This window comes from Aquarana catesbeiana, linkage group LG05, assembly GCF_042186555.1.
Source record: "Aquarana catesbeiana isolate 2022-GZ linkage group LG05, ASM4218655v1, whole genome shotgun sequence".
Classification (NCBI taxonomy): domain Eukaryota; kingdom Metazoa; phylum Chordata; class Amphibia; order Anura; family Ranidae; genus Aquarana; species Aquarana catesbeiana.
The window spans coordinates 108,639,045-108,655,616 of NC_133328.1; the positions used below are offsets into that span (position 1 = coordinate 108,639,045).

Below are 16,572 nucleotides of genomic sequence, written 5' to 3' on the forward strand. Positions count from 1 at the left end.
CGGTATTTTGCAGCTGGCTGATACACTGGCAGAGTTAGTTTTTGGCGCCTTTGGCTGTCAGACGCCTATTGCCTGTCATCACGCTTGCGTGACGTTGGTACTGTCTACCCTATTTGACCGGCCCACCTGGGAGTCCCCACTCACAACTGACCAGATGTCTGGCTTGCACTGCTCGCTTCACCGCACTCGTTACAATTTACACCCATTATCACAGGGTAAATCTATATGTCATGGTGGTTCACATTTCACTTTTTTACTTTTTTCATTTCACTCCACACCTATTTTGTCCTCTCACGTATATCACCTAATAGGTTTATTTTTCTTTAGCACGCTCCCAGCGTTTCGCTCATCTACTTTCCCACAACTCTCACTGGTTCTTCTCACATCCCAGCCTCATTCCTTTTTGCACATGATCTAGTAGATTTACTTTTACCTATGCTTTATCCTGCACTTCTTTGTCACTTTTTCTTCACCACTTTTTTTCCGTGCATCCTTATTCCCTTTGTGCTTGACAGTGCTGCCGGGTGTATCACTTACAACACTTTCAATTTTCTTAGAGATTTACTTGTCACCATTGGCAAAATTATCAATTTACTACTTTTTGTTCCCTGGTTTGGGACTTTTCAGTGTGGGCTTGCTTGTGAGCGGACTTTTATACCTCAGCTCCCCGGGAGGCTTGATATGGTGACTCCTGCACACCAGGACTATTCGAGGTTCAGTGTTCCAATGGGATGTAATTTTGTGGAGCTGACCATCTTTTTGCTTTATATATACCTTTGTACATATAATACTCTCCATATCATGGGCCTCATCATTTTTTGATTTTGAATATTTTTATTATTTACAGATATTTTATATTTGCTCCTGATGAGTCGGTATACCAACGAAACACGTCGAGATTTTGCGGATACCACCGCTCATATTACCATCAAGATTTTTATGAATTTTACTGTATACTATATACTGTAAGTTATACTCATGAATTATGTATTAGTGTCCCCCTGTTATGACAATCATGCTTTTTACTCTGTTTATATGTATGCTATGTACTTCCCAAGATGTCTGCATATGCACTGAGCAACTATTTGTTATTTACAACGTTACGCTACCTTATACTCATGTACATTATAAATTTTATCTTTACTCTCAAATTTGTGTCTGAACCTGCCTCATTTAAAGTCCCACACTCATTTCTTTTTTTTGTCTGCAGGCAAATTAAAACCTCCACACTGCTCCCGTTAGAAGAGAGGTTGCAGCCCTGATTTAAATGTACATGCTGTTTAGCTGCTGTCATCAAGAAAGCAGGGAGAACGGATCCAAGCATGCAGTGGAGGGCAGAGCGTTGGGCAGATCCCAATCCCCAATATGTGCAGGCAGTGAGCACCTGTGATGGCGGGGGGGGGTTATCTGGGGGTGTGATCAGAGTGGAGGGATCTAGTGGGGTATCTGGAGGTATGATCAGAGTGGACAGATCTCGGAGGATCTGGAGGTGTGATCAGAGTGGAGGGATGGGGGGATTTGGAAATGTGATCAGAGTGGAGGGATGGGGGGGTCAGGGGGTGTGATCAGAGTGGAGGGAATCTGGGGGTGTTATCAAAGTGGAGGGAATCTGGGGGTCTGATCAGAGTGGAGGAATCTGGGGGGTATCTGGAGGTGTATTCAGAGTGGGAGGAGCATCTTGGTGTGTGATCAGGATGGGGGTATCTGGATGTATCATCAGAGTGGGGGGGTATCTGGGAGTCTGATCAGGGTGGGGGTATCTGGGATTGTGTGATCAGAGTGGGGGCATCGGGGGGGGGGGGGGGTGATCAGAGTGGGGGGCTATGTAGGGGTTTGATCAGGGTGGGGGTATCTAAAAGTCCACGGGTTAGGGGGCACAAATGACTTGCCTTGCCCTGGGCGCTGACAGCCCACGCTATGCCACTGGTAAGGGGGTATCTATTGCATAATGATATATTAAATACTTTTTACGTTTACAATTTTACAATATATTTATTTGCAATGTTTTATGAATACAGAGAAAAATGCATTTATATATATTTATAACACACAAATTGCAAAAGAATATGTCATCCAAGATATTTATAACATATAATAAAGGAAAATTAATAATCACACGTAATAAAACAAGTAGTGTCCCAGGCAAATAACATCAAGGAAGGACCCTTTTAACCTTTACATTATATAGACATTGCCAGTTGGACTTTCTTTGTCAGCAGGAAAGCGTAAACAAATAACCATCTTCTGCCTTAACAATTATAAATGGATCATGTGATGCAATTCAAAGTATATTCATATTGCATTTCAAATAGGGAAAAGAAGAGAGGAAGGTCACTTTACTTTAATCAGAAAAAATCCAAACAGCTCAAAGTGCCTCTCAATTTCCCTGTATTACATCTATAGTATCTATAGTATAGTATATAATCTATAGTATCTAAACAGTAAAATACGTTCTCTAAGTTAAATAGGTGTCAGGGTATCGAGCAGATACAGGGTCCAACTACAAGCTGGGAGAGCCAGAGTAATCCAATTTGTTAATCATTTTAATTAACAACCGAGCAAAATGTTCAGTTTTATTTATTAGGAAACATCCTCCTTCCTACAGAGGAACTAACTTGAAATAGTTGCAAATAGAGATGGCCAGAACTCTCAAACATCGCAAAAGTTAGGACCCAACCCTATTAAAATCTAAGCGATCCGAACTTGAAAAATCAAAAGCACCCATTTTGAAGGCTTATATGCAAGTTATTGGCCATAAAAAGGTTATGGGGGCCCGGGTACTGCCTTGGAGGACATGTACTAATGCAAACCTTTTTTCAAAAAAGATTTTTAACCACTTGCCCACTGGGCACTTATACCCCCTTCCTAACCAGGCCAATGTTCAGCTTTCAGTGCTCTCACATTTTGAATGACAATTACTCAGTCATGCAACACTGTACTCATATGTACTCCTTGTTTCACACAAATATAGCTTTCTTTTGGTCATATTTAATCACCACTGGTAAATGAAAAAACACCAAAAAATTGGTAAAAAAAATGCATTCATTTCTGTTAAAAAATTTAGCAAATTAGTAATTTTTCTTCATAAAATTTGGCCAAATTTTATATTGCTACATATCTTTAGTAAAAATAACCAAAAATATGTGTATATTATTTGGTCTTTGTGAAAGTTAAAGAGTCCACAAGCTATGGTGCCAATCACTGAAAATTGATCACACCTGATGTACTGACAGCCTATCTAATTTCTTGAGGCCTTTTCAGGAGAGTAAAAATACCCCCCAAATTACCCCTTTTTTCAAAGTAGACATTCCAAAGTATTTAGTAAGAGGCATGGTGAGTTTCTTGAAGTTGTAATTTTTTCCCACAATTCTTTCTAATATGAAGATTTTTATTTTCCTTTTTCTGTTGCACAAAATTGTCATATTAACAGGTTATTTCTCTCACATGGCATATGCATACTTGCAACTACACCCCAAAATGCATTCTGCTACTCCATCTGAGTATGACGATATCACATGTGTGAGACTTATTTACAGCCAGGCCACATACAGAGGCCCAACATGCAGGGAGCACCGTCAGGTGTTCTAGGAGTATAAATTACACATTTAATTTCTTGACTATCTATTACACATTTGAAGGCCCTGGAGCACCAGTACAATGAAAACGCCCAAAAAAATTACCCCATTTTGGAAAGCAAACATCCCAACACATAATCTAGGTGGCATATTGAGTCTTTTGAACATGTCATTTTTTTCTACAAGTTCTTGGAAAATGTGGAAAGAAAATGAAAATGCATTTTTTTTTACACAAAGTGGTCAATTTATAAGATATTTCTAACACATAGCATGTACATAGCAAAAATTACACTCCAAAATACATTCTGCTACTCCTCCTGAGCATGGCAATACCACATGTGTGAGACTTTTACACAGCACATACAGAGGCCCAACAAGCAGGGGGCACTGTCAGGATGAGCACTGATGTGGCATTGATGAGGCACAGGTGAGTAGGGATGAGCCGAACACCACACGGTTCGGTTCACAGCAGAACTTGCAAACTGGCAAAAAATTAGTTTGAACATGAATAATCAAAAGTGCTCATTTTAAAGGCTTATATGCAAGTTATTGTCATAAAAAGTGTTTGGGGACCTGGGTCCTGCCCCAGGGGACATGTATCAATGCAAAAAGAATTTTGGGAGCAGAGATTTTAATAATGCTTAAAGTGAAACAAAAGTGTAATATTCCTTTAAATTTCGTACCTAGGGGGTGTCTGTAGTATGCCTGTAAAGGGGCGCATGTTTCCCGTGTTTAGAACAGTCCGACAACAAAATGACATTTCAAAGGAAAAAAAGTCATTTAAAACTACTCGCGGCTATTAATGAATTGTTGGTCCAACAATACAAATCCCACAGGGGAACCCTGAACCAAAATAAAAAAAAATGCGTGGGGGTCCCTCTAAATTCCATACCAGTCCCTTCAGGTCTAGTATGGATATTAAGGGAAACCCCGCATCAAAATTTTTTAAAAAATGGCGTGGGGGTCCCCCTAAATTCCATTCCAGACCCTTCAGGTCTGGTCTGTTTATTAAGGGGAACCCCTCGGCAAAATTTAGAAAAAAATGGCGTGGGGGTCCCCCTCAAAATCCATACCAGACTCTTCAGGTCTGGTATGGATTTTAAGGGGAACCCCGCGCCAACATTTTTTAAAAAAATGGCGTGGGGTCCCCCCAAAAATCCATACCAGACCCTTATCCGAGCATGCAACCTGGCAGGCCGCATGAAAAGAGGGGGGGACGAGAGACCGCCCCCCCTTCTGAACTGTACCAGGCCACATGCCCTCAACATTGGGAAGGTGCTTTGAGGTAGCCCGCCAAAGCACCTTGTCCCCATGTTGATGGGGAGAAGGGCTTCATCCCCACAACCCTTGGCCGGTGGTTGTGGGGGTCTGTGGGCGGGGGGCTTATCGGAATCTGGAAGCCCCCTTTAACAAGGGGACCCCCAAATCCCGCCCCCCTGTGTGAATTGGTAATGGGGTACAAATGTACCCCTACCATTTCACAAAAAAAGTGTCAAAAAGGTTAAAAAAACACAAGAGACGTTTTTTGACAAGTCCTTTATTACATTTATGACAAGTGATCAATCCGTCATTGGGCGGAGCGATCACGTGGTAAAGGGCCACTGTCATCAGCCCTTTACCCCGAACCGTGATACGCCGAACCCTCCTCCGGGGGTGTGCAGGAAGCGCGAGTCTGGGAGAATGTCATAGTACGCCCTCCCAGAACTAGCCAACCGCGCTGTTATTCGGCTATGGCCCGGTCAGCAAGTGGTTAAAGGAGCAATGATTTTAAAGATGCTTAAAGTGAAATATTAAAAATGAAAAATTCCTTAAAATATAGTGCCTGGGGGGTGGGGGTCCCCTTAGTCTGCCTATAAAGTGGCACATCTGTACCGTGTATAGAGCCTGCTACAGCAAAACTGACATTTATAAAGGAAAAAAAAATGACATAAAAATGGATTTCCCCTGCAAAATTTCTTTATTTATTAAACAACGGCTTGGGGTGTCAGTCTGTATAATGAGGCCACAATTTAGTGCACTTGGAAAAAGATTAGAGATTTTTTGGATAGATTCTGGTGTCTCTTTGGCAGACTTTGGATGGAAATAACAAAGTTTTGCACCACAGTGAACAAGCTTTATGTGAAGAAGCCGAATAATAGTACACTCAGGCCAAGATTACCATTTTTTTTTTTTTAGATAAAGTCTGGTGTCTCTTTCACAGACTTTGGATAGAAGTAACATGTGTGGAAAAATTGGGCTTTGGGTGTTGGTGGTGCCTTCCCACTGTAACCCTAAAGAGGTATTCTTGATGAAAGCAAGAATTGGCCTTGTTGTAAAAAATTTAAATTTGACGCCCCGGTCAAACAGTTGCGGAAAAATTGCAGAAAAATTGTTCTTTTGGTGTTGGTGGTACCCTCACACTGCAACCCTAAAAAGGTACTCTCGATGAAAGCAAGAATTGGCTTTGCTGTAAAAAAAATGAAATTTGATGCCCCAGTCAAACAGTTCAATTTGTTGTTAATCAGTGTTCTCCCCTCTCTTTAGGTTCATGCTACTCCTTTCCTTTACCTCAGAACCAACATCAGAATCAAGTAATGTATGTGCATCCTCCAGAAGCAAGTGACTGATGCTGTGTTCAAATAATTCAGCTGACTCCTCCATGCATGATGCTGGGGCTATGGCAGGAGTAGCTGTGGACAAGGAGGCAGAATAAGCCACTCTGGCAGCTGCAGTGGACTGTGCATTAGTGTCAGCTTGGGTCATAGAGGATGAGAATGGTTTAGTAAGCCAGTCCACCGCCTCCTCTGCATGCTGTGGCTGGATAGCATGGGCAACATCACTAAACAGAGACAAATGTTCCCTGCCTGAGGACAGACCATGTCTATGTTTGACTGTGGACACAGACGCTGCTGGCCCCCTCATAGTTGCATGGAAACATCTGCCTCTCCTTGTTGGCCTCCCAGACATGATGAGGGGGCTTATTACTCAAATTTAATAGAGACTGGAAAATGTGTGATTGGATGCACATTATTTAATGAAAAGTGGTGTTTGGTACACTTTAAATTGAGGACTGGTGCTGACAGAGATGTAAAAACTATAAAAAATAAAAAAAAATAGGATTTTTGACTTACCGTAAAATCCTCTGAGTTCATTGACAGACACAGACCTTCTTTATTCAGAACCATAGGGTTATATCACCCCCTACAGGAGTAGGACACTAGGCAGAAAAAAGACTTGGCTACGCCCATGGGCAGTCCTGGGTGATATACACGCCCCTCTCTGCTATAGGCCTTCAGTTATGTAACAAGCAGTATCAGAAGTATTAAAACTCCATAGGAGGGGCAGGTGCTGTGTCTGTCAATGAACTCAGAGAAACAAATTTTACGGTCAAAAATCCTATTTTCTCATTTGTTCATTGACAGGCACAGCCTTCTTTATTCAGAACCACAGGGATGTCCCAAAGCAGTGCCAAACATGAGGGGTGGGGCAGCCAACCAAAAACCAGGCCAACCAGACAACCTGGAGCTCAGCGAGAACAACCTGGTGCCCACCTGACTAGCAAAAGAAAAAAAAAACCCCTTCACAAAAAAACCCTAGACCACAGCCTGTAGAACCTTGCGGCCAAAAGAAGCATCCGCAGATACCAGTACATCCACCTTGTAAAATTTTGTGAAATGTGCACCGACGACCAGGTGGCCGCCTTGCAAACTTGCGTTACTGATACCTGATGACGGAAGGCCCAGGAGGCACCCAGAGCCCGAGTCGAGTGCGTCTTCACCGGGAAGGGAGGAACCTGACCCTTGATAAAATAGGCCTGAGTTACCGTCTGCCTGATCCATCTAGAAATGGTCACCAAGGAAGCAGATAGCCCCTTCTTTGGTCCGTCCGTGATCAGGAACAGGGAGTCTGACTTTCGAAAAGACTCAGTGGCCGCCAAATACACCCTGACAGCCCGTACCACATCTAAAGTGTGCAAGGCAAATTCCCTCGGATGTTGCTACCTGGGACACAGAGAAGGCAACACAATGTCTTCATATAAATGGAAATCAGAGACTACCTTTGGAAGGAAAGAAGGACAAGGATGAAGCACCACCTTGTCCCTATGAATCACCAAATAGGGCATGCGACAGGATAGCGCCGCCAACTCTTACACCCTGCAAGCAGAAGTAATAGCCACCAAGAAGGCCACCTTCTGTGATAGCGTGAGCAGGGGAGTTTCTCAAATATTTTCAAACGAAGGCTTCTGTAGAACCGAAGTACAAGATTCAAGTCCCACGGTGGCAAGGGAGATCGCACCGGTGGCACCACATGTCACACTCCCTGAATGAAGGTATGCACCAGGGAATGCGAAGCCAGGGAGCATTGAAAGAAAACTGCCAAAGCCCCCTGTAACCTCCCAGGAGGAGAATGAGAGAGAGAGGATCTGAGAACCGGACCCAGTGCCTCCCCCCCGTAAGCACAGCACCTAGGTGGCGCGCACCCCCAGCCCACCAGTACTCAACTCCATCCCCCAGGACCCACTACAGGCACACTACCCCATATGGAGGGGGGGAGGGGAAAGGGGGGTTACCAAGGGACCTCCAGGGCCAGGAAAAGAGGGTGCAGGGACAGAGGGAACCCGCAGGACAGACCGACCAGGGGAGGGGCCTGCGTCTGCCACAAAAAACCCCTAAAGGGAGAGGTGGACATTTGCTCACCATACCAGGACCAAGCAGGCACCGCTCCAGACAGAACCTCCTCGCCATCGAAGTGGGGGGGCTGTCGGCCATGAGGGATGATGTGTCTCGAGCCGAGATCTGGTCGTTTAACTCGCAGGGCCAGCCCTCGTCCAGTAGGGCTATGTCGCGGCCGACCTAGTGTGTAGCTGCGGTCTGCAAGCGCTCGCTGGCCAGACTGGGGTGACCACTGGATCGAATGTCCAGCCCCTCGCTCAGCCAGGCAGTTGATTGTAGATCTCAGCGGAAAAATCCAGAAAACAACAACAAACTAAAAAAATAAAAATTTCCAGGACAAGGGATCCCAGCAGGGAACTAGGTCTTACTCGTGGCTAGGCAGAATTAAACTTCAGGCCTATAGCAGAGAGGGAGGTGTATATCACTTAGGACTTCCCATGGGTGTAGCCAAGTCTTTTTTCTGCCTAGTGTCCTACTCCTGTAGGGGGCGATGTAACCCTATGGTACTGAATAAAGAAGGCTGTGTCTTTCAATGAACTAATGAGAAATAAAAATAAAAAAGGGGGGACAACAACGTCACAGTCAGAAAGACTGTGTCTGATAATTGAAAAATAAGGAGCCAGGCAGGGGACAAAAAAAAAACCACGCAGCAACTAACAAAAAAAAGGGGGTATACAGTACTGTATACAGCACTAAATGTTATGCAATGCTGTGTTAAACACTGCACTACACTTATGCCCCGTACACACGGTCGGACATTGATCGGACATTCCGACAACAAAATCCTAGGATTTTTTTCCGACGGATGTTGGCTCAAACTTGTTTTGCGTACACACGGTCACACAAAGTTGTCGGAATTTCCGATCGCCAACAACGCGTTGACATCAACCACGTACGACGAGACTAGAAAAGGCCAGTTCAGAACCAAGCGTGGCACCCTTTGGACTCCTTTTGCTAATCTCGTGTTAGTAAAAGTTTGGTGAGAGACGATTCGCGCTTTTTCAGACTTGTGGCTTTCAGATCGTTTTCTGCGGTTCAGTTTGTGCTTGTGGGTTTGTATCTGCTCTTCAGTGCGTGCAAGCAAGTTCCGCATGACTTAGTCATTGTGTTCTTGTTCGTTCGTTACTGTTTTTCAGGTCGCTCTTCACAGGCCTTGCTGTTCTTCAGTGCGTTCTGTTACTTCGTTCTGAGCAGCCGACCGTTTTCTAGCCATGTTGCGTATACATACTCCTCGTAGAGTTCGTGCTGTGCGGGGGCTTGGTGTTAGGGTCCTGACCTTGACACAAGTCCAGCCCATGAACAGGATGGGGAGGAGTTCATGTACCAAGAATTGGTTGCTTCAGCGTGACCAGTTCTCTCATATGCCTTTGCTCCGTGAGATCCGTGAGAATAATCCTAATAATTTTAGGAACTTTCACCGTTTGTTCGCTTCGCTGACCCCCTATATCAGCAGGCAGGATACCTGCATGAGGCAAGCCATCACTCCGGAGCAGAGGCTGGTTGCTACCCTGCGGTACTTGGCGACGGGGAGAAGCCTGCAGGACCTCAAGTTCTCGACAGGCATCTCCCCCCAGGCTCTGGGGATCATTATCCCAGAGACCTGTTCTGCCATCATCCATGTCCTACAGAAGGAGTATATGAAGGTAAGATTTTAATCCTTTAATATCACATTTTATTGTATTAAATGTTTGCTAATATATTGTATTTCTTTCCTCATTCCCTAATTACCATGATTGTAATATGCTGTGAATGTCCCCTTTGTTCTCATGCATGCTGGATTTTTATGTCATTATTTTTTTGTCCTTCATACATATTTGCCTTCACTAACCTCCCCAGCATGCTCTCCTGGTCCTATAATAACCTCATGTAGTTACTTAACAATGTATTTTATCAGCTCCATAGTAGTGCTTCAACCCAAACACCCCCTAAAATGTTTTTACATGTGATTTGTGCTTTAAATTCAGGCAAAGTGCCAGAGGCATTTTTCTGTAGTGTCCCCAAATCATGTTTATTAATTCTCCCTCCTCCCAACTGCTAAGTCAGCTGATACCAATTATCTATCTATCCTCAATCCTCTATCTGCTGACTTGGCCAAACCCATACACACTATACCCATCTCTTTAGTGGTGAGATTTATGGATGAATTCCCCAAAGCATGCAGTAGGGCCTGCCTGTATACTTGCAAATGGTACTTTTTAAAGTTTTTGTATCCTATTATCATCTTGATAGGTAATAGCAGAATGTCCAAATGTGCTCAAATGTGTACAATGTGTATTTATATCTTTGTATTATGACACTTCTTACCTGTCCAGTGGGCTGCCAATAGTGTAACTAAGGAGGGGCTGTTCAAAGTAATACCCTGTATTTAGGCATTCATCTCTCAATGAAGTGAAGAGGGTTACCTGTCCAAGATCCCCCCCCTATAATGTTAGAAATGGCCCATGAGGGGGGGGGGGGGGATATGATAGGTGTACCTTATACTTTGGTGTTGTAAAATTCCCCTTAATAAATGTTTTATCTGGATGTTGGCCAAGAATGTTTGTGTCTAATCTGCTTTCCATGTTTATGTGCCAAAATACTATTTTTTTTTGGTTTTCCTCAACAGTTTCCTTCCATGCCACAGGAATGGCAGACTGTGGCCACCCACTTTGCCCAGAGGTGGGACTTTCCTAACTGCGGAGGTGCAATTGATGGGAAACACGTCCACATCGTCCCACCACCCAACTCGGGGTTGTACTATTATAATTACAAGGGGTTCAATAGTATTGTGATGTTGGCGGTGGTGTCGGCTAATTACAACTTCTTGTATGTGGACGTGGGGAAGAATGGCCGGATGTCCGATGGTGGAGTCATCGCCCAGATGGAGTTTTACAGGTGTCTCCAGAATGGCAGCTTGGACTTGCCACCTCCAAAAGAGAATGTGGAAGGACTCCCATTTGTCTTCGTTGCGGATGAAGCCTTTGCGCTGGGGGACCATCTAATGCGGCCATTCCCGATGAGGACCCTCACCCCGGAACAGAGGGTTTTTAATTACCGGCTGGCCAGAGCCAGAAGAGTGGTGGAGAACAAGTTTGGAATCATGGCCAGCCGGTTCCGCCTATTTCTGACACCCATCCATATGGCGGAGTATAAACGTAATCATATAATCCTGGTGTGCTGTGTTCTACATAACTTTTTACACCAACATTCTGCCAACTATGCTGGCTCAGTTGGGCCTGAGGCTGGAATGATAAATGAAACAACCCTGACGGTGCTTGAAAGTGGCCGTCCTGGCTTGCCCTCCCTGAGTGCCCGTGATGTCCGGTTATGATACCTTGAGTTCTTTGCGGGTGGGGGGGCATCAATATGCCAGACCATTTGTGAAGCCTTGATCAAATAAAATCCAAAAAAAAAAACAAATCTTTGGTGACATTTACTGCTTGTGTTTGTTTTAGCTGACCCTGACAGAAATGTGGGGAGTCCTGCAAATGGCGTGATTGTGTAATCTTATACAAAGCACTGTTGGGTGTTATTTACTAAAGGCAAAGACACTTTGCACTACAAGTGCACTTGAAACTGCACTTGTAGTTCAAAGAACCATACAAACTGGATCTGTGGACATGCCCACGATCAGGTGTATTATCAGGACGCTCTGGGCATTTAGTAGGATAGTTCATGTTGTAAAGCGTTGCACGGACTGCTGGTGCTGAATAAATCCTGTATAATAATAATAATAGTTAACATGAGTAGGTTGTTGGATGGGTATATTAAAGGTGTAATACGCTATATGTAAAATTTTTAACTGCATTTCCATCCTGATTTCATATGGGGTAACTTTCCAATTAGAAGCCTATCCCCTTTGCAATAAATGCTCTGCCTCCTCTATTATCTTAAGCTCTTTAGTCCATTTTAAAATACATTTTGGAGCTTGATTTTTAGTTATTTATTATTGTCTCAAGGAATATTTATCAGAGAAAGATTTTTTCATAGCAAAGGGTGTTAAGCAAACTGCCGGCATAGGGGGAAATTTTATTTCTTCCCCAATCTTAATATGTTTTTGAAGAAAAGCATGTACTTGCATATAAGAAAAGAAATGACTAGATGAAAAAACTTATATAGACTGGACAGTTGTAAAGGGGTCAGAATGATTTTCAGAATCTAACAGGTCTTCAACAGTTCTAGGTTCTCTTTCTGCTCATAAAATAAACTGTTTTCTGAATTACCCTGTGGAAATTCAGGGGTAGTATGAATAGATAAATACGGAGAAAAATAAAACCAGAGTAGGAGTACATTTTTCTTTTTTTTCAAAATAAGAGTACAATTTTCTAGTTTCACTCCATGTTATTAGAATATCTCTATGTAATACATTTTATTCGTGCACAAAGCAAGGTCCATAGACAAGACATGGATGAGCAAGCTTGGGGTGGAGGAACTTGACTGGCCTGCACAGAGTCCTGACCTCAACCCAATAGAAAACCTTTGGGATGAATTAGAGCGGAGACTGCGAGCCAGGCCTTCTCGTCCAACATCAGTGCCTGACCTCACAAATGCGCTTCTGGAAAAATGGTCAAACATTCCCATAGACACACTCCTAAACTTTGTGGACAGTCTTCCCAGAAGAGTTGAAGATGTTATAGCTGCAAAGGGAGGGCCAACTCAATATTGAACCCTTACGGACTAAGACTTGGATGCCATTAAAGTTTATGTGCATGTAAAGGCAGACGTCCCAATACTTTTGGTAATACAGTGTAGCTTGTGAACAGGGCCGCTGTTAGAAATCATGGGGCCGCCGTACAGTATAAAAAACATGTTGCATGCCCTGCGATTTCTTCGGATAAAACAATAAATGTGTATCAATAAGACAATAAAAGTATATCAAACACTCAAATGATTCTTCATAGAACAGGCAATGTTCAAAGGTCAATATATATACAATCCTAGGCAGTATAAAAAACGTGTCGCATGCCCTGCGATTTCTTACCGCTGTAAGGTAACGGCATGTGGGTATATCTCAATGTGTTTCTTGCAAGCCTCCCAGTATGGTGTATCCGGCTCCACTGGTGTGTGTCTCTAGTCTGGAATCAGAGTCCCCCTATTGTCCCTGGTGTGTCCGCATCCAATGAACCTCGCAATGGGGCATGGGGAGGTGTAAAGAGGGCTACACGATAGTGTAGTATTTCCAAATGTTTATTGACAAAACAGTAAAAGTAAAATCAAGGTACTCACAATAAGAAGTATCAAACGGGCATATAACAAACGAGCTGCAAGCTTGCCCACATCACTTCTGGTGCCTTGTGTTCCCGCACGTGTTCGTCACTGTCACATGACTTCATCAGGGGACAGTAATGAAGGAGGCTCCCAAGAAACACATTGCAAATTACCCACATGCTGCAGGGCATGTGACACGTTTTTTATACTGCCTAGGATTGGATATATTGACCTTTGAACATTGCCTGTTCTATGAAGAATCATTTGAGTGTTTGATATACTTTTATTGTCTTATTGATACACTTTTATTGTTTTATCCGAAGAAATCGCAGGGCATGCGACACGTGTTTTATACTGCCTAGGATTGGATATATATTGACCTTTGAACATTGCCTCTTTCAACCATATCTTTCATTGAGCACCTTGCACTTTATTAAGCACAGTATTTAGGTTCATAGCGCAGCACTACCTTCACTTTATATATTTTCTGGGTTCTGATATTTCCTTCAGTGTTGCAGCATATTGTTTAAAAAACGCACATATTTGGTAGCGCGGGAATATCATTGTATTATATATGGGGCCCCGTACAGCCTACCAGACAGACCCCCTTTAAACCCGCCCTCGACCCCACCCCAGGCTCCTCCCCTGACCCCACCTCTGCAGATTTGTCACCATTTACATATGCGTGCGTTCATGATTGTGCATGAGTACAGGTGGACAGAGGCGGTTTAGAAATGTATTCAATTTTATTTTATTATAAAAAAATTTACACTGTATCTTTCATTTCTTTTGTATCTCTTTTATTGCTAACAGAAAGGATGAACAAGATCCCTTTGATAGCATGGGGCAGTGACAGGTCCTCTTTATGGAGAGATATGGGATCTATTAGACCCCAAATCTCTCCTCTGGCCTCCAAAGAAGCTGATCAAATCAAGATTGATTTGATTAGATGCTTGTATAAGCCGGTAATGGCTTGTTTACATGAGACCGAAACCAGAAGTGATGAAATCCCCGTCGCTTCCCGTTTCTGACGTCACACTGTAGGAGGAACAACATCAGTTCCTCTCACTATGTCCCAGGAACCGGATGTTGCTGCTCACATCATTAATAGGACCCCCGATTGCACGGGAGAGCCCAGTAAAGGTGGTGGAGGGACCGTGGGGGAACCCCTCTCCACTGCCTGTAAAAGTAATCCATGTGGCTTCTTAGCCACTAGGATTACTTTTACTTTCTGTGGACTTGTTGGGGCTTGAAAATTATATCTTGAATATTGGTGCAGCGATGACCAAGAGTGAAACAGAGAATGAAGTAGGCCACTTAAGGATCATGGGTAAACTAACTGTTCTAACTCCAGATTAACAGAATACACATAGCAGAGAGCAGTATCAATAATATACAGTATAAATGAAGATCAGGGAAATTAAGACCCACCACATATGTCGGCCGAGATCGATTCACAATGTTATTTTCAATCTTTTATTTCACCATAAAAACTTTACAATGGCTCTATTTAATCTGATTGCACGGAGGGTGTGAAGAGGATATAACAGTCTTGGAAGGCTAATCATTGTAATACAATGACAACATCTACCCATTAAAGAAAGTGGCAACACTATTGACAAGTTTAATGCCTGAAGGATTTTGAGCTAACTAGAGGAAAATTCAGATTATATAAATCCAATGCATTCCTAGAGGATTTCATGCCCAAATAAATAAATGAATCCTCTGTTCTTTTCAGACCTATTGATTTTAACTATTCCGAATCTGTACGGAGATTATATTTACTCAGAAATAAAATTTCATTCTTAGAAAAATTAATTTTTATTCACAAAAAAAGATTGAAACTCACCTACTGCATATATCTCATGGTGCAATATTGCTAGGTGGTCCTTTTGGTTTTTATCAAAGAATTGGCTAAAGGTTCAACAACCAAATTAAACAATAATGAAGACAAAAGTCACCCTTGGCGCAAGTTACAGTGTAAGGGGATCACCAAAGAGAATGTCCCTAAACCTTAGCAAATAATGAGGAATAGATAGATTGGATAAGACAAATAAAATGTCCCTGTAAACCAAAACGGATAAAACCTGTAAAAGTCCCTTCTATTGAAATCTGTAAAAGGCTTTCTCTGCTTTGACTCCTAGATTTTTAAATGCTGTTGATGTCACAAAGAAGTTTATTTCTAAATCACAAATCAAATTTACTTGCTGCCTGGTAAAATTAATTTTAACTCATCAGTTGCCCTATCGCAATAGATACAAGCCTACATATAAGACTGTATCATTCAAAACTCCTATTACTCTTAAATATTGTTTATATTAATAGAAATTATTAGAATTACATATATGTTATTGCCTATTGCTCTCTTGAGATATCATTGTGTATAATATTCTGGCATAGTGGTTGAGATATAATTTACCTGAAGCATCACAAGTGAATAATAGACTCCTTTTTTACACATAAGATCATCATGTGATCCCTGCTCCACCACAATACCACCATGGAATCCGGCAATGATGTCTGCAGTTCGGACAGTAGACAGTCGATGAGCTATGACTATTGTTGTGCGACCTGCTCTAGCCTAAAAGACACAACAAAAATAGAGATCAAAATAATAAAAAAAAAAGGCCCGGAATAAATACAAAAATAGACAAGAAAAATTATATTGTCAAAGTGATCCCTTTAAGTGACAAATAATATTAAAAATACACACTTTTACTAGGTTCCTTCCCGCACTGACAAAGCATAAGCACATTCTAACTATAATATATATACAGTATATATATATCTACACACAGTATCTCACAAAAGTGAGTACACCCCTCACTTTTTTGTAGATATTTTATTATATATTTTCATGTGACAACACTGAAGAAATGACACTTTGCTACAATGTAAAGTAGTGAGTGTACAGATTGTATAACAGTGTAAATTTGCTGTCCCCTCAAAATAACTCACAGCCATTAATGTCTAAACCGCTGGCAACAAAAGTGAGTACACCCCTAAGTGAAAATGTCCAAATTGGGCCCAAAGTGTCAATATTTTGTGTGGCCACCATTATTTTTCAGCACTGCCTTAACCCTCTTGGGCATGGAGTTCACCAGAGCTTCACAGGTTGCCACTGGAGTCCTCTTCCACTCCTCCATGATGACATTACA

General features: G+C 42.5%; 1 protein-coding gene across 2 annotated transcripts in view; it reads right to left on the minus strand.

Moving 5' to 3' along the window:
* Positions 1-16,572, minus strand: part of LOC141144400 (ATP-dependent translocase ABCB1-like) — a 133,661-nt gene that overhangs the window by 65,503 nt on the left and 51,586 nt on the right. For both annotated transcript variants that reach the window (XM_073630054.1, XM_073630055.1), the window contains one exon: positions 15,834-15,995. In XM_073630054.1, coding sequence (XP_073486155.1) covers positions 15,834-15,995 — 162 coding nt within the window. The remainder of the gene's footprint in view (positions 1-15,833; positions 15,996-16,572) is intronic.